We start from the raw sequence: 26,104 nt of genomic DNA, 5'->3' as shown, positions 1-26,104 counted from the left end.
AGGAGTGCTGATCACCCTCGACTGAATGCTGGAATTGCCATATAAGCCATCACTCATCCCTCAAATTAGAATGAACAAACTGTTAAGAATCTGATTGAGGGGATCATCTTTCAGCATAAAAATGATTTCACACATTGCTGAAACATATGATTATCCTATTACAGACATGAACTGTAAACTTTGAAACACTGTTGTACGCAGCATGAGGAAAGCAATACCTGTATTCTGTATAGGACAACAGGAAAAGTTATTTCTCTTAATTAATAACTAAATTAGCAGGAGATACAACCTTTAGAGTGAGGTCATTGAGGTGAATTTGCTTTAACTCTGGTGACCAAACAGACTGTAATACCTAATCCAATGCCTCAGTTTTTCAAACATAGATTTTTGGTGTTGTTTGGTGTTGAAGATGGCTCTTGTGCAGACTACAAGCCCCAGGAAATTATCTTGGGTTCAAGACAATGTGGGGGGTGTGTGTTGATTGAAAGTAAATTAAAAGGGGAAAAAAAGGAAAAAAAAGGTGAGGGAAACCCTGCTTGTAATCCTATTTACAAAGGGTCCAAGGCAGTGGCATCCAAGATCCACTGTTCCTGGCTTCTGCTCCTTCTGTTAATGTATGGCTCATCGTGATTTAAAAAGGATCTACAACTGAGGAAAAACACTGGGAAATTTTACAAGGTTTAATTTTTCAATCTTGCTGGCAATCTGGCCTCAACTGGCAAACCCTTTAAGTATGTGTTTAAATGCGAACATGGGATTGATACTACTGATTGTAATGGGGTTAACTATGTATGGACAGCACAGTGATGTTTATAGCCTCAACTGAACTGCAGGAAATGAGACTCTAAACTATTTATTAAAAACTCACTTTGGTCGCACTTTTATGTACCAAACATTTTTCAGACTTGATCACCTAGCATGTAGATTTCCCTTGAGAACAGATAATGCCCTAACCACAACACTTGCGCTCCTCAGTGACCCTGCCATTTTCTCAACTTTTCTCCTGCCACTGTGATAAAAGATGTAGAAGTATTTGTGTGGTTTTGGTTTTGGGGTTTTTTTTGGTGGTTTTTTTTTGGTTTTTTTGTTTTGTTTTGTTTTGTTTTGTTTTTTTTTTTTTGTTTGGTTTTTTTTTTTTTTTTTTTTTTTTTTTTTTTTGTTTTTTTTTTTTTGTTTTGCTTGTTTGGGGTTTTTTGTTGTTGTTGTTGGGTTTTTGGGTTTGTTTTTTTGTTTGTTTGTTTGTTTTGGTTTTTTGGTGGTTTTTTTTTCCGGCCGGTACATGGGGAGCTCCCATCCCCGGCCCGACGGTCGCCTCGGGACCAGAGCTTTCTGCAGCCCCGAGCCGCCGCCCTGCGCTGGGACACGGCCGGGACCACCGCGGGGGCCTTTCCGTCCATCCAGGCAGCGCCGTTATCCCTCATTCCCGGGGGTTCCTCGGCATCCAGCATCTCCGGCTCACCCCCGCCGCTGGTACGGCCGCCTGCACGGACATAAGGAGCGGCTGCTCGGCTGCCCTCCGTGGCGTTTCCCCCGCAGGCTGTTGAGGAGGACGGGACGAAGGCAGACGGCAGCTTACCCGCCTAAGGCTGCCGCGCCCCCCCTGCCCGCACGGGGCCGGTGTCCCCGGGCAGCCCCCCGACCGGAGTAGCCCTTGGCGGAGAGGCTTCCCCTGGCCGGGGGGGAACCCGACTCCCCTGGCCCGGCTCGTCCCGCCCTCGGGCGCGTTCACTCCCCCGCCCCGTAAGTAGCGGCGGCCTCGGCCGTCGGTGAGCAGAGCCGCGGGGATGGGGACCCGCGGCGGGGGGCTCTACGTGGGGCGGAGGGCGGCGGCCGTGGGGGCCGCGCTGCTGCTGGCCCTGCTGGTCACGGTCCTGGCGCTCGCTGCTCTCTACGGGCGCTGCCGGCAGGAGGCGGCGACGCCGCCGCCCTTGCCCCGCGCCCCCGGCCCCGCCGCCCCTCCGCCACCCGCTCCTGCTGCCAGCTCCGTTCGACGCCTGCCCCGCCACCTCCTGCCGCTCCACTACGACCTGGAGCTGTGGCCGCGGGTGCGGCCGGGCCAGGCGGGGCCTTTCGCCTTCACCGGGCAGGTGAACATCACGGTGCGCTGCCTGCAGGACACGGACACGGCGGTACTGCACAGCGCCGGACTGCGGAGCCGCGGGACCACCGCCGTGCGCGGGCCCTGGTCCGAGCCGGGCGCCGCCGTGGAGGTGGCGGGGCTGCGGCAGGAGGAGGCGGGCGAGGTGGCGGTGCTGGAACTCCGCGGCCGGCTCCGCGCCGGGCACCGCTACGTGCTGCAGCTGGGCTTCCAGGGCCGGCTGAAGGAGGACCTCGACGGGCTCTTTTTCACTCGCTACACCGACCGGGGGCAGAGCAGGTAGGCGGCGGCGGCCGCTGCGGGAACCCTGAGCCCCTGCGCCGACGGCAGCGGGGGTGCTACGGCCGCGGATCGGGGTCGCCCTTGCCGGGAGGCTGCGGGAGCTGGTACCGCGCCGGGCGGAGCCGCTCGCTGTCGGGCGCTGGAGAGGGGACTGGCTGCTCCGCACGGCGCGAGCACCTGCCAGGGAGCGCATCGCGGGCTCCAGAGGGAGCGTGCCGCAAGCTCCGGGCTGTGCCCAGGCCGGCCGCTCCGCGCTCCGGAGAGCATCGGCCAGGCTGCTCTGGCTCTCCGTCGGCAGGTTACTTCACCTGCAGCACCGGCTGGACAACTTCTGGTCTCTCAGTGCCTTTGACTGCAGCGAGGGGGTCAGACAGTACCTGTGCCCAATGCCTGGGAGACGGAACCCCTTTCAGAATCTTCATCCCGGCCCCACACATGTCCGTGTAACAACTCCCCACCTCCTCAACCTGTGTCTGTAGGGAGCATGTCTTTATCAAGAACTCGGGATTCTGGCTGTGTATTTGGGCATGAGTGTGGCGACACTGACCACATACAATTTCAGAAGCGTGGTGGAGTAGGATGGATGGCTGCTTTAAACAGCTGTTCTTTCCTTCCTTGTAGGTGCTATTGCACATGAACTTGTTCAGTTGTCACCAGACAATCCATGATTTGCATTGTGGGTACTATCAGGATGCTTTTCTTCTCTTTTGAACTGCAAAATCAGTGCTGGGACAGTGTGAGCTTATCAAGTAGTCAATCACCTAAAACATTTTCACCCTCAAAACAATTCTTTTTCTTTTTCTTTTTCTTTTTCTTTTCTTTTTCTTTTTCTTTTTCTTTTTCTTTTTCTTTTTCTTTTTCTTTTTCTTTTTCTTTTTCTTTTTCTTTTTCTTTTTCTTTTTCTTTTTCTTTTTCTTTTTCTTTTTCTTTTTCTTTTTCTTTTCTGGACGTGAAACTTGCTAAAGAAAAGTGAAATTTAAGATTAGAATCTAAGTACTTCCATTGGAAGACAAGTTTCTCAAAATAAGAGTTTGAAGAAGAAGCAGATGAATTGCTGGCTTTAAAGTTATCTCTTTTTTTAAAAAATCAAAGATGTGATTTGCTGAGCAAACACTGAGTCAAAAGGAAACTGGCAGTTAAAATTTGAGTATTCTTGGCTCTTGTCTATGAGTCCACTAAAATAATTTCTATCTCAGCAGTTCATAGGCTTCTTGTTTGAGCAGGTAAAATGCAGTCACAAGATCCATTCAAGCTTCTGCAGAGGCTGCTCTCTAGTAGCAGTGACATGAAATCACAAAATGAAGTTAATAGTTTTTACTGACATGGGGGAGGACTGTGTGCCTCTTCTCAACAAGCTGGCTTTTTAGCTGCCAGCTCTTGTGTAAATCTTGATACCATTGTCTGCCACATCTGGAAAATGCAACTTATACAGGTCTTTTTTAAAAAATATTTTTCTTTTTCTTTTTGAAGAAAAAGGTGATAATTTGGTAAGCCTTAGAGAAAAGTGCAATATGACAATAAGTATTTTAGGAAGCACATTCTGTTTTAATTTAATTGCTGGTTCTTCATTCACTGATTGTTGTTCACAGGATTATTCCTGCTAGCTAAGATAAGAAAAATCTAGAGTTTTTTTATTTACATAGCTTTATAAAAATCCAAACTAGAAAGGAACAACTACTTAATTACTTAATTCTGTGCCCGTGTGCTCTCTGATGTGGTATTAATTAAATGAAATCCTATCTGAGTGATGCCTAAAGATTTTTGGGTTTTAAGTATTTTTTATATATTTGTAGCTTTTTGGACCATTTATATGTGGTTATATAGAGTATTGCAAGGGCTTTTCTCTTTTGATATCAGGCAACATAAGAAACACTGAAGTAGATGCTGATTTTTTTTTAATTCAGGCTGTATAAAATTCAGAGTATCTGAAAAAAAAAAGTTGTTATCAGCCTTGCTGGAACAGTAGAAAATAAGAAAAAAAGTTTTAAATCATGCAAATAATGTGTATAATTAAGTTTCCAGTTGTTTAGAGGGTTTATGACAAATGCTCCTTTTCATTCTTAGCTCATCACAAGGCACTAATGAAATGTGAGATTGCAGTCTGGTTCAAAAGATGACAGTGGTATTTAGACAATGAAATAAATCAAAGAAAATCCACTGAGTGCAGATGTATTGTTTTTTTATTTGTTCCTGCACACATAACTGATATTATTGAATGATTTTTCTTTTTTTTTTTTTTTTTTGCTTTAAAAAAGGTTCCCTCTGAATCAAAGGTATGCAATAGTATCTTGTTATCTTTACTTCGCTAAGATTTAGGTCATCACTTTACCAGCTGTTTCCTAACCTGATGGGCTCCAAAAACACTGAAGGGGTTTTGCTTGGAGGAGATACGTTTTGAGTGATTTGACACATGTCAAGGTGTTAATGACAGAAAAAGCTGGATTCTAACGGCTTACATAGATGAGGAGTAATATAAAAACTTTCAGCGCCCTTCAGCTGTCAGTACAAAGCCAGTTACTGTTCTGCAAGGAAACTCCCACCTTCAGCAGACTGTCCTGTAATTTTTCTAAAGTGACTCGTACCAATCTTCAGCAGACCCTTGGGTCAGTTTCCTGCAAAGGCTTTCAGCACCTGACTGAAACCAGCAGCTGTAGTAGAAAATGTAACCTCTGTCTACGGTCATGCAGTCCTGTATTTCTGGCATGTGCTAGAAGCCTGAGTGGCTTTTGTGATTTCTGGTTGAGGAATGGCTGGGAATCTCTAATTTCAGAAGGGTCTGAGCAAGGCAAGCTTTGAGAAGTGAAGTCCCTGAAATATTTGTTCCATCTGAACTTTCTTTTTTATTGGTCATATTTCTTGGTCAGCTAACCCCACTGCTGTTGCTCTGGGTTGGAAAGCTATTCGGAGTGACAGCTATTTTCAGAAGTCTTAACCTCTGTGAAACAAGAATAAACCAAGGCTCCAACTTCACTGAATATCCAACGCAGAAATTTTTTATTATCAGTTTGACCTTTGGTGACTGTATGTGTTTTTACCAATGCTGACAATTCCTACTACCCACCTGATCATGTCTTATACACAAAAGAAAACTGAAAAATAGGAGCACTTGTTATGGATAAAGGGTAGCCCATGTCTGCAGTGCTTGCAGGAGCAAAGTGAAAAGGGAAGAAGCTCACACTTCTCTAGCTTTAAATGTCTGAAGGGTTTCCTCTGGAAATAGGGAAACAGTATTCTGCATGTAGCTGTGGTAGTCCATATCAGGACCTGGTAGGCAGAAAGATACAGAAACCAGTTTTACTCTTCTTTTCTAGCACTGCTGGCTCAAACATACACAATGCAGGGGTTTTGTTGTTCATTGTTCTGCACAGTGATCTTCTTGCACTGCCATGAATGAGCTCATGTGTGCTACTTCAGGGTTAGAGGATCCCATAGGCTTTACTATGAAGTGCAGGCTTTATGCATGTCACTGTTCGCATCAATATTTTAAAATCCTTTTGGAATTTTGTTTGGAAGCCACTCTGCACATGTCCTGTGTATAAAATACTTGACTGGATAGGGCTGAACAGGCATTCCAAAATGTAACTGAACACAGTATTTGCACTGATTTTTTATTAGTTGCTTCTGCACCAATTACAAGAATATAGTGCAGATCTGAGTCATTACCCACTATGTATGGGTGCTGTCCTGATGGCTCCTGGCTTGTTTGGGATACCTCAGTGCTAAGAATAAGCATTTCTAACCTTGTTGTGAATAAACTGCTGGGGAACACCTCAACTACAACAGAAAAATATTTGCCCTGTAGTAGTGAGGTCACAGAAGCAGGAGATCATGCTGTTCTTGTGTGCCCAGCTGCTGGTACTGCTTGGCTGACAGGTCTGGAGCTTTGAGCACCATTGCATGTGTATTTTTTCTAATTCTTGGTGTGGATGCCCTCATGTGAACAGCTCAGATGTACAGCTTGTTGAGAGTTCTGCCGCAATACATTGATTTATCTTTTGCTTCCAGCAAGTGTGTGTTGCAGAAGAGTCAGAGATAACTCCAACAGTAATTTCAGGTTTTAATATTTAACAATTAATAAATATTAAGTAAGTATTTAGTAAGTACGGATGGATTAGAAGTCAATGCTCTACACTTAAAGTTATGATGGGGTACAAAGATAATTGAGTAAGTTCCCTATAAAAATCTTGAACGTTGCATGCAGGTAAAAAATGTCACCAGCTCATCCATGTCTGGTGCCAGGTAAAGGGTCTTACAACTTCAAGGGTAACCTTGAGAGGTATACCTCCTTGAGGGGAGATCACTGCCCTGCAGCCAGGTACTGTGGAGGCAGAGCTCAGCAGACTGATAGCTGCAGATACTACGGTGTAAAGTGACTGCTTTGTAGTCAGTTTTTCTGCAATTAATGCAGTTCCTGCCATTTACCAGTCTAGTCCAGTCTCCAGTTTTAGTTTGTTGCTGAATTCTCACTGACAGCCTCACGCAGCAGGATTAACCTTGATTGGACCTACTTGCTGAGAATCTGGGTGGAGCAAAGCTCACTTGGTTCACACAGGAGGATTTCATCTGTCACAGTGTGCCATGGAGATCTGCCTCAAATTAGGTATAGCTCCTTAGCATAAAGGAGCCTTTTGAATATTCTTCTGGGCTTGCCAGTGCACTGGGACAGCACTGGTGCTGTATTCACAAGAATACTTCCCAGTGGCATTTGTCAGAGTTGTGCAAGTGCATGCATATGCAGATAGTTAACAGTTATCACAATGTTTTATAAAAATGTGTGATTAATTAATAATAAAAGAGCATGCATTAGGGAGAAGACCAGGTGTAAAGAGATACGGTCTGCTGTATGCAAAGCTTTATTCGACTCTGTTTTAGCAAACAAAATAGAAAAGCTCAAATATTTAATCTAGAAAATGCTTGCAAGGAAAAAACCCAAATGCAATTAAAAGAGACTGCTTTTCTCTACAAACATCCAAACTGAACTGGCTGTTGGGTATGGGGATTTAGTCATGACTTTAAATAATAGCTGAATCTTTTCCAAGTCTGCACATCTATGTGCTTCACTTGCTGCTTTTTCTGATTTGTTGTCTCTATGTGTTATATATGGATTTTGATCAGCTGTAGCATACTGGATTAATCTTATTTGCATTTTTAATACAGAATGTTCATTGCCTCCCAAATGGAACCAACGTATGCCAGGAGAGTTTACCCATGCTTTGATGAACCTGCCATGAAGGCCACATTTAATATCAGGATTATCCATGATCCAAGCTATGTGGCTCTTTCCAACATGCCTGCTATTGGTACGTAAACAACAACTTGATGTATGTTTTTTTCTCCCCCTACATTACTTTTAAAAAGGGTGCAATTCATCTGAGAAGTTTATGTCATCCAGAAAAGTGTTCTGTTGTCCATTTGCTAGTGTCTTCAAAAGGCACAGAAAATCTATGCCTACAAGCTTAAAAATTTGGGCACTGTTATTCATAATTAATGTCTCTGATGGTAACCATTCTGTTGAACAATTTTATCAGTTGTGGTGTGCTCTCCTCTGCCTGCTGGAGGCTGCACAGAGTTTGATTTCTAGTATTTACTGCTTCATTAGTGTGTCTGTTGTACTGTTTGATGTAATTTCCAAGCAAAATGGCGGCCCAAGAATGCAAAGCCTGTATTTGTGATATCAAGGGATTCCTTCAATTCTCAATAGATGTTAAGATATTTACAACAAACAAAATTTTTTTTCCAGGCAGAGACATTCTAGCCTCCTGTCAGAATAGAAACAAGAGGACTATAAGGCTCTGGAGATGCTCCTTCTGTCCCTTGCTGGGATCTCAAGTGGGATGTCTGTGGAGTATAAGATTCCAAACAAATTTTCTAAATTAGTGTTACTAGAGAAATCCTTTTTGTCTCTTACCTTCTTCTTAAAAACTCCTTTTTTTTTTTTTGCAGTTCAATGCCATGAATCTTTATTTTTCAACTAAATAATTTTCAGCCATAAAATTAAGTTTTATGACATTTGCATAGAAACTAAGTCACTTAGGAATTATAATAGGTAGGATTGCTGTGAGAATCGCTGGAAGCATTTTCTACCCCAAAGAATCTTGCCTATGTCCTTCTTACTTAGAGGGAAGGTAAGTAATGAAGTATTTAATAATTCTCAGGCGGACCTGACCAATATTTTGGTCATAACAGGTTGTATGTTTTAGATAGGTAGCATGGGATAAATTGTCCTCAGCTTGCCCACAACTTAAAATTGATGGAGTTTGATATCCTTCCAAGACTTCAGACAGGAAGCCCAGGAGTGAATTTTTGCTCCTTGCATGGAAGGTCACAGCTCTGGTACATGTCAGTAGCAACAAGTCTGGCTGCTTTCCTTCTCCCAGGAACATATGAGTTTGTGTAGGAATACACCATATTGAAGAACGGGGTAAAAAATAAATATGCAGAAACCTCAAAATTCCTTGTTTATTTTGGAAGAACTTTTGGTCTGAGTATTTCTTTGGTCTGAATATTTCTTTGCCTTTTTCCCTAGATGCATCTGAAGTGAAGGATGAAAATGGAACCCTGTGGACAGTTACCACATTTAACACTTCACTGAAAATGTCAACTTACTTGACTGCTTTTGTGATTTGTGATTTCGATTATGTCACCAGAACTGAGCGGGGAAATGAGGTAGATATGAGGCTGCCTAACACATGATAGGAATTTACAACAGAAGTTGGCCCTCTGGTGCATTGTGTGGTTTGAAGACATCACAGACATTAACTGTGTAACATTTCCAAACTATGTGCTTATGTTGCAAAACTGCTAACATTTGTTCCATAGATATTTCTGCAGAAAGCTTTCCTTTGGGACTATTAGGTTATTGTCTTGTCCTGTTCATTTCGTACAACTGCACAAGTAGGTATGGCCTATGAATGTTAAAATCTAGGAGCAGCTACTCTGCAGAAAGTACTGGTTATAATTCACGATCTTCTTACTTTCTTAGGTGTTTTAGTTGGAAAACATACCCACTTCCACTGCTGTCCACTGATGTTCAGTGCCTTATTCCTTAAGGTCCTTTGAGGAGCCACATGGTGATATCAGTAGGAATAACACTGTGCTCCAAACATTTTGTATACTAGTATATTAACCTTATATTCCACAGTATGCACACTTTTTAGCCTCCAAAAGTGACTGTTTTGGGTTTGAAGTTTTTTCATCTGTAAGTATTCAGTTTTGCTCTTAGAATAAAATGGCCAAGGCTTGTTGAGAGGAGCTGTAAAAAAATGTACTGCATGGCAGCAGTTGTTTCACTTTCTTTCTTTCATTCAAAGTCAACAGGGAAAAGAAGTACCAAGTTTTTCCAAAATAAATAGTAAGTTCAAGCATAAAGCTATTAAAGATAGAATTTACTTTATCTCCTTATTAAATGAGAGCACTTCATGTTTAGCTCACTCTCATCCTACTGGGGAAAGGTGGGACAATGTAAGTGGACAGTGCAGAGATTGTCTAAGAAACACTAAAAAAGAAGTCTTTTTTAAAGGGAAGACTGGATTTGGTATGTGAGATCTGCCATCTCCTGTGCTGAACTTGGTGAATACTTACAGCTATGGCTGTGGTGGCTTTTTCTTTGGCCTGAGTTCTTGGACTGAGGAGTCAGCAGAGCAGAGTATTCAAATGAGCTGTTTTTCAAAGGGAAAAGGCACCACCTGTGTTCTGTGAGATGGAGTGGAGAGGGTATTTCATCCCTTGGTTTTGGATGGAGATGCTCAGTTTATACCTCCACAGTATTTGTGTGAGCATGTTTATTGTGCCTATTTTGATGTTTCTGGTAACCTGAAACACTCAAAGCTAATACTAGGATTAGGATTTTAAGATGCTAGTTGTGTTTAGGTTTTGCAAAATTAAATTATCAGGTCTTTGAATCTCTTCTGAAGCCTTGGCTGAAAAGAGGGCCTCTCTTGACTGAATATGCTTAATTCTTTTTTTTTTTTCATTGTGAATTAAAACCTAATGCTTCCCAGTTATGCTTTCAGGGCTTGGCTGTGCAGCTCCTTGTGAGATCACGCATTGCATTTAGATACAAGAAATGAAGGTTTTGAGCTGCTGGGCACGTGGCAGGGTGTCTCTTGTTCAGAGATACATGATGGAGATATAAACCTTTTCTCAGGCTACTCCATCACTTTTGGGCAAGCAGCTGCTCTTTTTAGTATCAGTACAAAGTTGATGGGCACAGGAGAGGAAAGATTTCTTCCTGCTGTGGTCTTCATTACTCAGAGGTACAGATGTCATCTGCTCAGATGTTACCTGCTCTCTCCCGCAAAGGGGAGTACTGCTGCGCGTCACTTTTCCTGCCCCGACCGACTCCCGAGAGTGCGGTTTGGCGCCTCGGCTCCTCGTCAGGGTTGGTGCCGCCGCTACTTCTGGGCGCTTCTGTGGCTGCGCCCTGGGATGGGCTGGCTGCGCTTTGTTGTCGGCGTGAGGGAAGGAAACAAAGAGGCAGGGAATTGTTCAAACCCGTCCGTGTCGCAGCTGGGCGCTTTATTGGTTGCAGGAGCCGCAATGGAGAAGCCGCAGCCGCTCCCAGCCTCGCTTGGATGAATCTGCCCCCGAGGCTGGGGTGCCGCAGAGGGATATAGGGGTGGGGCAGGGGAGGACTGGAGCTCTCTGCCCAATGAACACAGACGCCGTGGCGGTGACGTTGCCACAATGGCTAATGGGGACACAATGGGGGCAGACACGGGGGTTCAGGGCCAGTGGGACCGCGAGAATGAGGTGACGAGCACGGAACTGCCAGGGACCAGACGGGGGAGTGGTCACAGGAGTGGCAGGGGAGAAAACCCAATGGCAGGCAACCTGGGGCTAACTTCCGTGGCGGGGGATAACACAGGGGATGCACGAGGATACATGGAACCGGTAAGCTAACAGAGACCAGAACCCCAAATCTGAACCTAAAATCCAGGATGCAACATGGAGGCTAGTGGTCTTGGAAAAAGTTCAGGAAGAGAGAACATGTGCATGTTAGGACTGCAAACACTATCTGGACATCTATTTCTCTCTCTTCAGGTGGCTAAACACAAGCTTGTCACCCAGACACACTCAGTGGAACACATTGGTTTAAGACATGTAATTCTAAATAGTTTTACAGTGTTTTCCACTTAAGAAAATAAAAGCTATGATTTTATTTGTTCCTGCAATGTATAGTTGTATTCAAATCTTTGTCCTTTTGAAGTACTGGAACTCTCCTAGATTTTAGAAGGATCAAGGTCTGTGCTGCATTTCATTAAGTCCAGTAAAACTTCAGCTGGACTTTTTTTAATTAAAAGCTTCATTGCGTGGTCTGGTGTGGACAGTCAGCATTTTTCATTTCAACAGAAGAGAAGGAAAGAAAATGAAATTTAAGGGTTGTTTAAAATAATTCTTCCTTGTTTTATTGCAGATACGTATTTGGGCCCGGAAGGAGGCAGTTAAAAATGGGTATGTTGACTATGCTTTAAATATCACAGGCCCGATATTTTCATTTCTGGAAGACATACTTAATGTCAGCTACCCTCTGCCAAAGACAGGTGAGACGACTTATTTTTTGATATGGATCAGAAATGGCTGCTGATGGTGTAATGTTCACAGAAGCTATGGGGTTTTTTTCCAGGGTCCTCCTTTTATAGTACCACATTCATGGAATAAACCCGCTAAATTTTAAATCACTGAATTCTCCTTTCTGTCTCATGGCTTTTACTAACCTGTAACTCAACACTCTTACCTGTGCATTCCACTCATTCTTTTAAAGCCAATTTTCCTAAAAAAAGGGGCAGGTTGGACAACAAAGTGGGTTGAAAGGTGTAGTTCAGTCACATGGGCTGTCTTTGGGATCACAGATCACAAAATGCAAGGATGTTGTAGTTCCTATGTCCTTGAAGTAAATCCATGCTGCCTGTATGTAGCCTGTGTCCCCACAAACATTCCTTGCTTTCTTCAGTATCTTCCTGTCTTGCTTTGGGTGCTCCTGCACATTCCTCCCCAGAAAAACAGGGAGGATAGCCCTGCAGGAAAACATTGTTTCTACTTCAGATGGACATTGGGTAAGTTGGTTCAGTCAAACTTCAGTGAAAAAAACCCGATGACACCATGTAGTTTCACTGTAGAGTTTGTTAGCTACTTGTACTTGGATTCTTAAGGGTTTCAGCATTAATATTATGGGTAAATGGGTAGAATATTGAGAAGACAGTAAACAGTTCTTATCTAAAATTAATTCTGGACCTGCCAATTATTTTAGAGGATTGCAGTACTGGGAGAAAGGAATTTCTGTCTTTTCTTGACTGGATAGTTTGTGGATTTGTCAAATCTGTATTTTGGCACTTGAAATAAATAAATTTTAATATGTGTGAATTTATTATCTCCCAGTATATTTCTCATAACTTGTAGAATTACTCACTTCACTTCTTTTGGAAAATGCAATATATGCAGTCTACACTCTTCAAATTTTCTTGTTTTAGTAATCTTACAAGCTAGTCAAGGGGTGTAGATTATTCTGTTTCATGCTTGTGTTCTTGTGTTTAGCAGCAATGTCGATACATTCATTCATTAGCATAAAACTATTACACAACAGAAGTAGAGAAACAGTGTTGTAGACTTCCTGCTAGGCATGATTTCAGTTTCAGAGAGGGCTGTAATACCATTACAATCTCCACTGTAATGCCATGCAATATCCACTGGATTTCCCAGTATCTTTCTTTGAAGTTTCACTTAAAAAAATAGTAAAATTAGACCAATCAAGAGTGCCTCCTTGTAAATGCCAGAGATTTCTATTGCAAACTCCAAATGTGAAATTAAGAATGAACACATTTAAACCCAGGCATCTTTAATGGTTTCTGTACACCTGATTTTAATGCCATTGTAAGTTAGGTCTCCTGCCCCAAGGCTGGATAAGGGCTACCTCACCAACAGTGAAATACTTTTGCTGTAAGATAGAGGCAATAATCTCAGTTGAGATGCAGCCTATCTGTAATGGGATTCAGCACCTTGCTTGCATTAATTGCCTTGCTTTTGGACTGCAACTTTCTTGTGGTCAGCTGCTTCTAAATGTTCTGTACACCTTTTCCAAATTTTGATTTTTGCTGCTCAGTTTAAACAGTGTATCTTTCCTTGAGACCCTGATGTTTTGTCCAGCTCTCACATTTGAAAAGTAATCCCTGCGCATAAGGCAGAAGGGGCAGTACAGGGGTGACAATCTTGCTGTGTATATAAAGAGATTATGTTTCTAAGGCACCTTTCAAACAAGAGTGGAAAAGATACCTCTTCTTACAGAGCTGAAAGAGCAAGACTTCTTTTTTATCAGTTGCTAGTCTGAAAAAAAGGTAATTATTACCCTACCCAAATACAGGAGAAACTCCCAGAGAAAAATTTCTGACAGCCACCAGTGAACATATATTCTCTTCTAACCTCCATTTTAATTCAGAACATTTGTAGGTAGAAAATACAGTACAGATCTGGGCTTTGAGGGAATTAATTATGTGGCTTCCTGAAAGAATGGCATCATAGGTGAAAAGCATGACAAGAAGAAATTTCAGTGATCATTTGCAAGTTTTGCTGTAATGCCACAAAGAAGCACTACCATGTATTATCCTTCAGTGGGGTGCTGAGCCACTGTGAGCATTAAAATTATGAGCATTTTATTTATGAAAATGTTTAAGATAACTTTTTGTGTGTGTGTGTGTTTGTTTGAATCAATTTAGATCTGGTTGCACTGCCTGATTTTGGAGCAGGTGGTATGGAAAACTGGGGACTAATGATTTTCCAAGAAGCATCATTGATGAACCTCCCAAGTGATAAATTCACAAGCAGGAAGGCAATGATTGCCTTAGTTGTGTCACATGAACTAGGACACCAGGCATGTGGTAAAAAATTCTATACATGTATTTGCCTGTGACATTGTTTCCTCACAGTTGATGATGATGCAGTTACTGATTAATAGAAGCAAAAGAATCACTTGGCAGTAGAGGGTGTGTGTGAGCACTAGAGAACTGAAAACCTATTTGATCATACATTCTGCTGATAAAGCAATGTTAAAAGTAGGTTCTGTCATCTTACAGACTGCATACTGATTGTACAAGACTCATTGATACAAAACTGTTAATGGGATACTTGATTTTTTTCTTACACAGTACTTGAATGCTATGAGAGAAGATACTTCAGGGATGTAGGGATGACAGTACTCTACATACAATAAATTTACCATTTTGTTACAACACTCATACTGAGTTCATCAGTATTCTTTTGTAGTGGCAGTGTATGTACATACTGCAAAGGGTATTTGTTTTTCTGTAAGACATAGCCCATAGTACAATAGAACAGAATTAACGTGAAAATACTTTGGCCTGGATCTTTGCCCAGCTTTCATAGAGATTTCTGAATTCTTTCTTACTTTATTTGGAATGATAATACACTTGCACTTCCTTATTGACAATGTTTAATTTCCTGTTATTTGCCAGAGCAACAACTATTTGCACTTAGTCAGTAAAATTAGCAAAAAAAGCTTAACTTGGCTAATGCCCTTTTATGCCTTTCTGACAAGGTCTGTAACTTTGCAGACCTTCACATGAGAAGAGTGTTTTTACTGCAGGGCAATGAAATAAATATCAATGGTTAACTAAAATCCATTTTACAATAAACTTGTAGTTCTGGTTTTAAGTATTAGCAAATAAAATATAAATCCAGAAAGGATCAGTTTTTTGTTAAGTATTAAATGCCAGATATGAGTACATAGCAGCTGTTTTGGAATATTTGTACTTGGCACGAGAGGAGTTTGCTGGTTTTGGAAATGGTTATTTCCCCAGTTTTGTGTATCATTCCTTTGACAATTTCTCTTTGTTAAGAGCATGGAAAGATGATTTTGTAATTTCTTGATAAATGCCCTACTTTTAATAATAGCCTGGTATGATATTTTAGAAATTTAACTTATATTGAGAAGTCTTTAAAATGAAATATTCTATATGAATGACATAATACACTGAGATTGACCCTCATGGTATGAAATTGTCGATTAATTAATTTAAAAATTACTGCCCTGAACCTCTGACTTTTTCTAAAGTACAACTTTTTCTACTGAATTTTCACTACCTGAAGGAATGTTCAGCATTTTATTCAATTTACATGTAGACATTAAATAAAGTTACTTCAGCCTGTTTATGTGTGTTTAACCTGCAAAAACTGGAAAACAGCACTCCAAGGAGATTTTGAGATATTTTTTCTTTCAATTTAAGTGGTTTGGAAATCTGGTTACAATGAACTGGTGGAATGATCTGTGGCTTAACGAGGGCCTGGCATCTTACTTTGAGTACCTGGGAGCTACCTTTGTTGAACCCAAGCTTTCACTGGTAAGTGCCAACACTCACTAGCAAAGTTCCATCATGTACAAAGGAAAGGAAGGTGTGGGAGATGGGAGTTAATTAAACTGTGCTATTATAAACTTTACTCCTGGGGGAAAGACCAGTAGGTCTTGATTCTTTCCCTGTAGGTCTTCATCTGTGAGGGCACCGTGATCATATCCAGCCCTCTACAGCTGATGCAAAGGACAGGTGGACAGCTGGGATCCTGCAATGGCAATGAGTGGGTGTTTGGCCCTAGATCTGTCATGCAGCAAACCCAGATTTCTCTCCTGGATCCTGTTGTAGCTGATAGTTTTCTTCCTCACCTGCCATGCTCTTTTCTAATTATCCCAGTCCTCAGGTATCTTTACCAGGCAGAGATTAGGCTGGGTCATTTTGAGTCTGCTTACCCCACTGGGTCCCTGGATGTCTGGTTGTAGATAAGACAAATACAATGCACATAGCTAATCCAACAGCAAGGGTAAAATTCCTTCCCATTCTGCCCAAATGGGAATAAGTATAAATCCCATAGCATATTAGAAGACTCCATCCATTGTTAAACTGAGAGACAGATGGATAGGGGCTGGTAATTGCTGTCATGATATGAGGCGCACTTAAATGTCTGTTCGTAATGCTATCAGCTTCTGAAGGAAGGAAGGGCCTTAAATCTGGGCAATTGCTCCAGGGTGCTTTTTATTTGGCTAAGTTGAAACACTATTTGTCAATTTCCTTTTCACATTCACCAAAGCTTTAATTACATGTTTGATTAAAAACAAATAAAGGCATGCAAAAAAATTTCTGTCAGGAGGATTTCTAGGTCATGGGATATGCCTATCTTCTTTTTTGAACTTCAACAACAGCTCACTTTATTCTCTGCAATGAAGTGTCTTAATACCACTGAAAGGTATAAAAGCCCCAGATTTTAAATTGGAAATAAATTATTGACTTCTTTTTAATTTAAACATTAATTTAGAAGATTGCCTTTCTGAAAATCAGTAGTTGTTATTTGTGTCCATAAAGTAAATTTTAATACTGGGCAATAATTCGGTTTGATACATTGCAGTTAGGTAATGTGCCTTGGGAATGTAGAATTAATCACACAGATGTAAGAATATAGGCCTCTCTTGCAAGGTTTTGTGAGTTGTAAATGCTCACAGAGTCACAGAACGGCTGAGGTTAGAAGGCACATGTGGAGGTTATCTTATCCAGCCTCCCTGCACAAGCAGGGCCACACAAGATCCAATTGCCCAAGACTGTGTCCAGACAGCTTTTGAATTATCTCCAAGGATGGAGGTTCCAGATCCTCTTAGTGCAACCTGTGGAAATACTCAGTCACCTTCACAGTGAAAAAGCTGTTCCTGGTGTTCAGAGAGAACCTCCTGTGTTTTAGTGTGTGCCCATTGCCTCTGGTCCTGTCACTAGGCACCACTGGAAAAGCCTGGCTCTGTCCTCTGCTCAGCTTCCCTTCAGGTACATACACTGGCGAGATCCCTCTGAGCCCTCTCTTCCTCAGGCTGAGCAGTTCCAGCTCTCTTAGCCTGTTCTTACAGGAGTGGTGCTCCAGTCCCTTCTCTGAGCTGTTGACTGTGGTAGGTGACAATTACTCAGGAGACATTTTCTGAGGAGCCACTTTCCTTCCCTATTTTTCACGGGGTGACAGCAGCAATGCCACATCACTAAACCCTGGTACCTTCAGTAGCTTAGGTTTTAGGTTATTGCTCAGAGTTGCAGCAAAAGAAATGGGGAGTTTAGGAGGAAAAAGCTGCCATATTCATAACAGAAGTAAATTAAATACAGGCTTTCAGTTTTCAGTATTTGTTCATTTGCTGTTTAATATAGTTGACTTATTTTTGCCTGAGGATTACACTGTGACTGTCAGGCCCAAGCCCACAGTACTTTGAAGTTGTAATATTTTCACTGATCACTGATGCTGCATGTAGAAAATGTCAGGATCAGGTATGTGGTCTCTTGTTCTTCAGTAGAAAGCTAGGGAGTTGGGGAGCTTGCTTATAGACAAATTATTCATAACAATGCTAATTCCATACTCCTCATTCTCTCCAGAGAATTAGTTTCTTCTGTTTATCTCACATGACAAGATTTGTCTTCTTCTTGCAGGATAAAATCTTTTATGCTCATGTTGTACAACCTGTCTTAAGGGAAGACAGTAAAATAGCTCGATCACTGTCAGAGAGTGAAGACAAGATCAAAGGATCATTTTCTTTAATGTCTCTGTTTGACAACATCACATACAGCAAGGTAAAAAACCAGAATTTTTTTCCCATTTCTTGCAGATTCTAAGCTAACATTACAAGGTAGATTTGGGAGGAACTGTTGAACAAAACTACTTTGTCATGCAAAACATGTTTCAGCTGCACACACAAATTTATTGGGTATTGCAAAACTACTTGGCTATGAAGGAAGAGGTGAAAACATTTTTAGCCTCTGTGAAATATGAAGTGTGGGTGTAGACCAACTAGCATCTCTGGAATATTTGAAAAAATATTGCAACAGTAATTGCAAAAATAATTCATTTTTTCTCATATTTTTTATTTTGTACTCTAGGGGGCTTCTATAACCTGGATGCTTTCTGGTTTCCTGACTGAAAAGTTGTTCATCAAGGCACTTACTGTAAGTTTAAAAAAACAACCTCCTTGTCTTGATTTATATGTTTGAAAATGCCAGTTATACAAATTGCTTGCCTTGCTAATGGTTTTCATTGAACCTCCATGACTTCTGATGCTTCTCTTTGTTTCCTCACAGTCGTATCTGAAAGAATTTTCCTTCTCAAATGCTAATCAAGATGATCTGTGGACTCACATCCAGATGGTACTCATATTATGTCTCTAGTATTCTTTCCCTGGTGTTTGGCACAATCCAAATTTAAGGCATAAACTGTTTGTAGAAGACTGCATTGGAATGTGGCTATCTGTAGTGCAGTCTTTCTCCTGCATAAAATTTGCTTTGCCGGTTCTCCCAGCTAATATCTTTTCAAGTGTTTATTTGGTTGCTTTGCTGCACCTGAGATCAGTGAGACTGAGTACAAGGAGTAGAGAGATGAGATGAGATAGGAAATCAGGACCAGGCAAAGTTTTGTGTTCCATGGTAATTACATAAGCCTACATGAAGTCACATAGCATATTGTTCCGGAGCTTGGGTTTTGCTAGATCAGAGTGTGTGATGCCTTGGGCTTGATGATCAAAGATGCTGGTATGTCACACATCAGCTGAGTCTATAGCCAGGGCAGTAGCTCAGCATTTCACCTTTCAATGGTTTTGGCAGAGATCTGATGAAGAAAAAAAATGCTAATGTTAGGTTATTTTTTAAAAATCCACCTTTCTGGTCCTCTAAAGAAGGCTTCTGTTGTGTTTCAGACTCTGTCTTAAGAATGGGAGGGCTAGAATTTCAGATATGCAATTCAGATATATTTTAAGCCAGTGAAGACTGTACCAATTCACACTACTTTGGACTCCTGCTTAATGTCTTTCCCAATTTGTCTTCACTAATTCAGTTTGTTTATTATGCCACTTAAAAATATTTGTGTTCCATCACTTCTATTTGAATGAAATTAACTAGTCAAGTCTATCATAGCCATAGAGATGTGTAAGTATATTAACACTAAAAAGGGAAAAATTAGCAGCAGGTTGTAGAATGAAAAATGTCATCTCAGCATTTCATAATTACTGAAAAAGGCTTATGCCTGTATTATGTCTTTATTAGGATGTCAGAAAGGTTCCTTGGAATATGTTACATTGATTTTTTGCATGAGCCAAAGACCAGCAAGCTGCTAAGCATTATTTTCTCTACTGCATTAGGAACACTCCCAGAGATTCACTGAAGCAATATCAGTAAATACCTGTTCATCATAAATATTTCTAATTTGTCTTTCTCTTTCAGGTCGTAGATGCACAGGATGAAGTTCAGTTGCCAGCACCTGTAAAGCAAATAATGGATTCCTGGACATGCCAAAATGGGTTTCCAGTTTTAACATTAAATCTAACAACTGGAACAATCAGACAGGAACAATTTTTTAATAAAAACAATAGAAAGAGTACTGATTCTTACAAGTATGTTTAGCTTGTGTTTTTATTGTATGTTTATATCCCGTTTTTTACAGGAAATGCTTCAGTTACAACAACATGTTTTGACCATCTGATTTTTTAATTTATGTTTTTTTCTTGTGACAAGCAGTCAAGTTAAATCTGTTTGAGATTTTGCTGGAGTTTGCAATAGTTCTGCAAATTCTGCTTGTTTTTCCTAAAAGTTGCTTTCCTCTGGAATAGTTACTTTTCCGGCCACATACTAATCAGACATTGGTGATGAGCATGTTGCAGGGAGGATTTTTGCCTGGCATTTTCTTCTTTCCTCATCCCTAAGGTCCACAGACTGGGGACCTGGATGCACCATGCTTAGCTTCTTTCCAGTGCACACATTCTCAATCTCTTCTGCCTGACAAGGATAGAAGGGTTGCATTTAAATACTTAAATAAATGACCCATTTTTCAGAAAAGTGTTGGTATCTGAACAACAGTTTTAAGTTCTTGTCAATGAGCCTTGCTAAGTGCCCGGGGCTTTTGAAAACGTATTTAGATGTCTGAAAATGATGATAGAAGTAGCTGCTTTTTGTCACCCATTTTGGAAACTCCTGGTTAGGGTTTGAGCATTTATGAAGAAGCAGTTGACATGAGTTTTGGGGTGCATGGATGGAGCCCATGAGATGAGTTGTCATGAGAGGAAAAAGTGTAAAGGAGAGCAAAATCCAAACCAGTTTTTTCTTGGAAATTATTGCTGGTAATACAAACAGACAAAAGGAATTTTGACAAGAGCCACAGGGTTTCCTTTGCTCCCAATCTCCAGGAACTAAATCTCCAGGAATGTAAAGCATTAATCCATTCAATATTCTTGTTATCTCAGATAAGGCATTCCAAGTCACAAATGTGAAGTCCTGTACAGTTAGAAAGCACAAATTATCATGTGAATGTAAGAAGGCCCAGGACCTGTATTACAGAATTTTTTAGGCATTTGAAGCATTAATTCTTTTACCAGAAAGGAGTTTTACATTCCCTCAGAAAGAAATTAGAGTTGTTGGAAAGACAGTTGTATTGCTTTCCTGGGACCTTTTTTTGGTAGGTATCTTTCTGAAAAGTAGCTTTAACGTCTCCAGAAATAGGATGAAGTGTAATAAGTGAGGAGAATAAAATTATTGCCTGGAGAAGGAAAGACAGCATAGAAAGACAATGGTATTGAAATACCTAGCACTGAACAATATTCTTGATATGAGTGCCTTTTTAAAGCCATGCTAAAGCTCCCTTTTGGAGAAGATAAATGCTGATCCAGCAGAAGTACCGTTATCTGATGAGGTTGCATGCATCAGAGAGGATAGAAGGTAGATGGAGATTCTTGTAAAATGGAACTAACCTGCACTGTAGTTTAGCATCAGCTAAGAGGGTTTTTTAAATATAAGAATTTTAATAATATCCTTTTATTTATTAAGTAACACCTGGATTGTTCCTATTTCTTGGATGAGAAATGGATCATCACAACCCTTAACCTGGCTAGATAAAAGCAACAGTAAGTAATGTATTTGTTTGCACATTCTAAAACTGAAGTGATGAGACACTCCGAAGTCTTTTTTAAAAGTAGGATATATTTGAATTGAATAGGGAGATAAAACTTCAATACAGAAATGTCTCTGTTTATCTATTGTAATGATTTTGTGTCAAAAAATAGTGGTAGATTTTCAGTTAGGTCGATATAATGTTCTTTTCTATGCTGCATCAAAATTCAGTGTAAGCTTGAGATTTTAATAATATGGTACAACACATTTTATGGGTAGAGATTTCCACAGAAATTTTGATTTTACAGTTTTTTACACAAATCCAAACATTTAGGTCCTCATGCTTCTGTAATATTCTTCCCCCAACAGATCTTATTGAGGTTAATGACAACTTTTGAATACAGACAGGATCTCAGCTGTGAAATACCAGAAAATTATCAGCTCAAGTAGTAGATAGAAGACTGAAAAAAATAACACTGGCTTTGGGAAGTGACCCAATTATTGTTACACATTAATATCTGTAATAACAAAAATTTAAAGTTTTCAACTACATTTAATTTGTTTATGCAAATTAAATTTAAAATTATCAAAATAGTAGGATTATTCAAGTTTTAAAGTTTTATAATAGAAAGTGATTTTTTGGGCATCTCCAATCAAACTAAAAATTCAGTTTTTTCTGAACTCAGTGCTTTCCAATAGCTTTTTTTCTTTTTTTGAGAAAGAATTAGTATAATCATTAAAATGGGGTAATCATTTTGCTTTGGCAAGTCAGGCATGCATCAGGTTTTAGATGAGTTAAAAGATAATACAGAGATTAATGCAGTGGAATGCTTAAGAGCAAATCTTCAATATGCTGTGCGTATTGCAGCTCTCCACCCTCTGTTTGCAGGGGTTAAAAGTTACTTCCTCTCTTTTTTAGGCAGTAAGATAGCTTGAGTGATCATTAATTCAACTGTATACAGACAGGCAAATAAGAAAAAATGTATGTATATTCCTCTGAACACAGGGTGAATCTTGCAGAACTTGTTCTGTCTAAACACTGGAGTCTGAGTCCTCTGTTCAGAGTAAAGCACTGATGGGTGTAGATTACTCATCAGTATTGACTTACTGTCCTAACAGAGTTTGCCTTTTCAAATCAGGATGTGAAAAGAGAATACTCTTCTGATGAGGCAGCTTAGAGCCTTCAAGGCTGCACTGGCTCCTTAAAGCAAAGTACGCTCTCAGGAGCAGTCAATCTGGCAAGAACATATAAATAAGTAGTGAGATGGACTGCAGGAGGAAGCTGCTAGTGAGTGATGTAACTCAAAAGGACTATGGGACTATAGTCCTTAAAATAAGCATTTTCAATTAATTGTCTCTTGGTTAAACTTAACAGGTTTTGGTTTTTTTCCTTGATCTGCATTTATCTGAATACTGGTAGGTGGTCAGTTCTTCTGTGAGGTGCTGAGCACTGTGTTTTGGAGCTGGGAGCAGCAGGTGTGCTGTGAGTCCTTGCCCTACAACAGGTGTGGGAGGCTATTTCTCCTTATCCTGAGAGTTTATTCTCAGGATAAACTTTCTGAACTCTCACAGCTGCCTTTGAGCTACAGGGCTGGAGCAAAGTGGATATTCAGCCTACTCCTTAGAATCCCAAGGTGCTCAGTACCTGAGGAATCATTGGCTTGTTGAAGTCATCCTGCTGTGCAGAGCAGAGATCTCAAGTCCACTGAGCTTTTGGGGGATTCTTTTTGAGTCCAGTCTCAAACTTGTGTCTCATATCTCAGAGGAGCATGAAGTTCATTGTTTGTAAATTCAAAAGAAGCAGTGCATGGAAAACAAAATGATACATTCTAATGTCACTTTACAGAGATGTTTCCTGAAATGCAAGTATCAAAGTCAGAATATGACTGGATCTTACTAAATGTAAATTTAAGTGGATACTACAGAGTGAATTATGACCAATTAAACTTGAAGAGATTAGCATGGTTGCTTGAAAATGATCCAAAGGTAAGATCATTTTTGTTTTCTCAAGCTTATGAGCAGAGTCTTTCCATATATTTTTTCATGCAGTTTTTACCTGGAATCACATTGATGAAAACTTGGAATAATGACAAACCCACCATTGCACCACTAAAGTCACTGGCTTTTTGTAGTGTGGAAGATGACAGGCCTGAACAGTTTCAAATAAACATGAAAAAAACCTTTATATTATATTTTGTCTTCAAATTTGTGTTACTAGCTTGTGGCTCTTCTGCTGTCTTTAAATCTGGCTCAAGGAGCTTTCAGTATGAATGCAGGATTTGAGCCTTAGCTGGTATAAAGTAATCATGAAGAAGGAAAATTTGTGAGAAAGTTTATTTCCATGTTTTGTCAAACCACAATGTTTCTGCCTATGGAATTAAAAAAAAAAAAAAAAAATCCACTGACTTTTTTTTGGGGGGTTTTTTGGTTGGTTGGTTGGGGTTTTGTGGATTTCTTTTTTTTTTTTTTTTTTTTTTTTTTTTTTTTGTTTGTTTGTTTTATTTTGTTTTGGTTTTGTTTTTTTTTTTTTGTTTTGTTTTGTTTTGTTTTGTTTTGTTTTAGATTTTTTTGGAAAATTTTCCTAGAAGTTCCAATCAATTCTATTTGAGCTCTTTCAGTCCTCTGTAGACACTGATTTAGAATAGATTTCATCCCACCTTTGACTTGCCACGGCTGAACTGAAGGTGGAAGTGGTTACAGAACAAATGTGACTCTATATGGGGTTGCATGGTTTCAGTGTTGCCTAATCTTACAGTGAGTCAGAGGCTGCAGTAATAATGTCAGCTTATTGGTTTTGGTAACAAAAGTGAGAAAATTTAACCTTTTTACCTAATAGTAATCAGTGCAAGTTTTCTCTAGAGAGTCTGGACACAAGGCTGATCAGAGCACATTAAACCTTCCTACAGCACAATGGCTTCATTTCTTCTAAGCTTCTTTCTTTCAGGGCAATTCTACATCTTCAAGATGTTTGGTGTGTGCTGACTTGGAGCCATTTTTTGGCACCATATATAGTTGCAAAATTGTAACTGGGCCAGACCAGAGGTGCAGGAATAATCTATTAACTATAGGTTTGGTCACATTCAAACAAGACAGGTTCACAAGTAGCATGGGTTATTAAAGACAACAAAGTAGTTATTTTGGATTGATAGTGACAAGTGCATTAACTGCAGAACAACTATGGATAGCACTAACAATAGGACTGCAATCACAAGCCTAATTTCTTGAGTGAAAACATTTGGCATGGCCAAGGATGCAAATCTTACCATAAAGCATCCCTTCTGGGAAGGGATCTGTGGGACACATCGATCTGTGCTACAGTTTTGCATCAAATTCTCACAATCCTCAGTCATGTACAAAATCAGGGTGCATTCTATGCCTTATTAACCACAATTGTGCGAAGTGTCTTGGGTGGCACTGTGGTCAAACCATCTGCCCTTTGCGGTAATGCTTCCTGGTGGGAAGTATTCTTGGTAGCAGTTGTGCAAAACCATCTGTTCCTTGAGATCATGCTGTATATAATATTTCTTGGTATCAAGAGGTGGAACAAGAACATGCAGCTTCCATCCAGCCTCACATTCCTGCGTGGTGGGTGTCAGCACAAGCCACCTGACTTCTGTGTGCTTTCAGCATTTCTGCACTGCTTTATGCTTCTAGCTGTCAGAGGGAATGTTTGCTGAAGCAGTGACCAAACTGCAGGGGCGTGGAACAGGGAGGAGACAAGGAGGACAGCAGTCCTGCCACAAGAGCATGAGATACATGCATGTAAGCAGAGATACACCCATGACTGTGCCTTGGTCATTTATTTCATGGTAGTGATAAACACACTGCTCTGCACCAAGTACAGATTCTGTATTTAAACCTCAAAAGGAAAAAATGTACCAAAATTGTATAACTAGGATATTTTTAAGAAATGTGGCATTTCCATGTTTTAATTTCAATGACAGGATACAAGTAAGAGGGGTCTTTAAATTCTCTGGTTAATGTACTGTAGTTATATGTTTATATACCATATATATTATGCAGCTCTGTGTATAGCACATATCTCTTAAAGCACATAAATAATTTCAGTTTAAAATTCAGGATCCATTTCTCAAGGTTTTGTAGGCTGTTTTGATTTAGAAAACCTGTTAGGGATCCTTCTGAAACATCCCAAAGCTTTTTGTAAATTCTTAATGACATGTTGATATTGACTAACACAACACAAATGCTTTCTGCAGGCTATTCCCGCTGTCAGCAGGTTCCAGCTGATAGATGATGTTTTTGCATTGGCAGAGTAAGTATGTTTCCAGTATGTTACAGAAATTGATTAAACAATATGATTGCACTCAAGATTTCTAGTTCTGCTTCCTTCGTTTCTACCCATGTGTGCCTTCAAAGAGAAACTGCTTTGACAAAATGGTGGGGGAGATATTTAATCCCTTCTTTTGTCAGTGCTAAGTGAGTAAAAATTTCTTTTGTTCCAGCTCCAAGGAAATTACTTTAAATAGTGGCACTGCCATGAGTTCTTTAGGGATTAACCTGTATTTAATGGACAAAATATTCCAAATGAAGATTCTGAATCTTCCTTCATTTATTCTGGGCTATCTCACCTGTGCTGTACTGCATCTCTCAAAACCGCTTTAATTTCTTTTGCTGAGTCATGATTTGGTTGTTAGGTCTGTGGTGCTAAAGAGGTCAGCAGTGTTGTGGGGAGCTGAGAAGCATTAAGTGTGTCTGTGCCTCACATGTACCGGAGGTAACAAAAGCATCAGACACCTATGATCCCTACAATGAGGGACCTCAGGAATGAGGTGGCCAAAGCACACTGCCCTGCTTCAGGGCCTGTGGAACT

At 40.5% G+C, this 26,104-nt stretch overlaps 1 protein-coding gene across 1 annotated transcript in view; it reads left to right on the top strand.

Annotated features, from left to right (window-relative positions):
* The first annotated feature begins 1,784 nt into the window (after window positions 1-1,784).
* LVRN (laeverin) overlaps window positions 1,785-26,104 on the top strand; it is a 35,194-nt gene continuing 10,874 nt past the window's right edge. The window contains exons 1-13 of the mRNA XM_053931793.1: window positions 1,785-2,377; window positions 7,538-7,680; window positions 8,907-9,046; window positions 11,796-11,922; window positions 14,089-14,243; window positions 15,616-15,729; window positions 17,836-17,976; window positions 18,283-18,348; window positions 18,481-18,546; window positions 19,615-19,784; window positions 21,211-21,287; window positions 23,120-23,259; window positions 25,491-25,546. Of these exons, the coding sequence (XP_053787768.1) occupies window positions 1,785-2,377; window positions 7,538-7,680; window positions 8,907-9,046; window positions 11,796-11,922; window positions 14,089-14,243; window positions 15,616-15,729; window positions 17,836-17,976; window positions 18,283-18,348; window positions 18,481-18,546; window positions 19,615-19,784; window positions 21,211-21,287; window positions 23,120-23,259; window positions 25,491-25,546 (1,988 nt within the window). The remainder of the gene's footprint in view (window positions 2,378-7,537; window positions 7,681-8,906; window positions 9,047-11,795; window positions 11,923-14,088; window positions 14,244-15,615; window positions 15,730-17,835; window positions 17,977-18,282; window positions 18,349-18,480; window positions 18,547-19,614; window positions 19,785-21,210; window positions 21,288-23,119; window positions 23,260-25,490; window positions 25,547-26,104) is intronic.

Source organism: Vidua chalybeata, chromosome Z (genome assembly GCF_026979565.1).
Source record: "Vidua chalybeata isolate OUT-0048 chromosome Z, bVidCha1 merged haplotype, whole genome shotgun sequence".
NCBI classification, from domain to species: Eukaryota; Metazoa; Chordata; class Aves; order Passeriformes; family Viduidae; genus Vidua; species Vidua chalybeata.
This window is presented reverse-complemented; position numbering and strand designations above follow the sequence as displayed.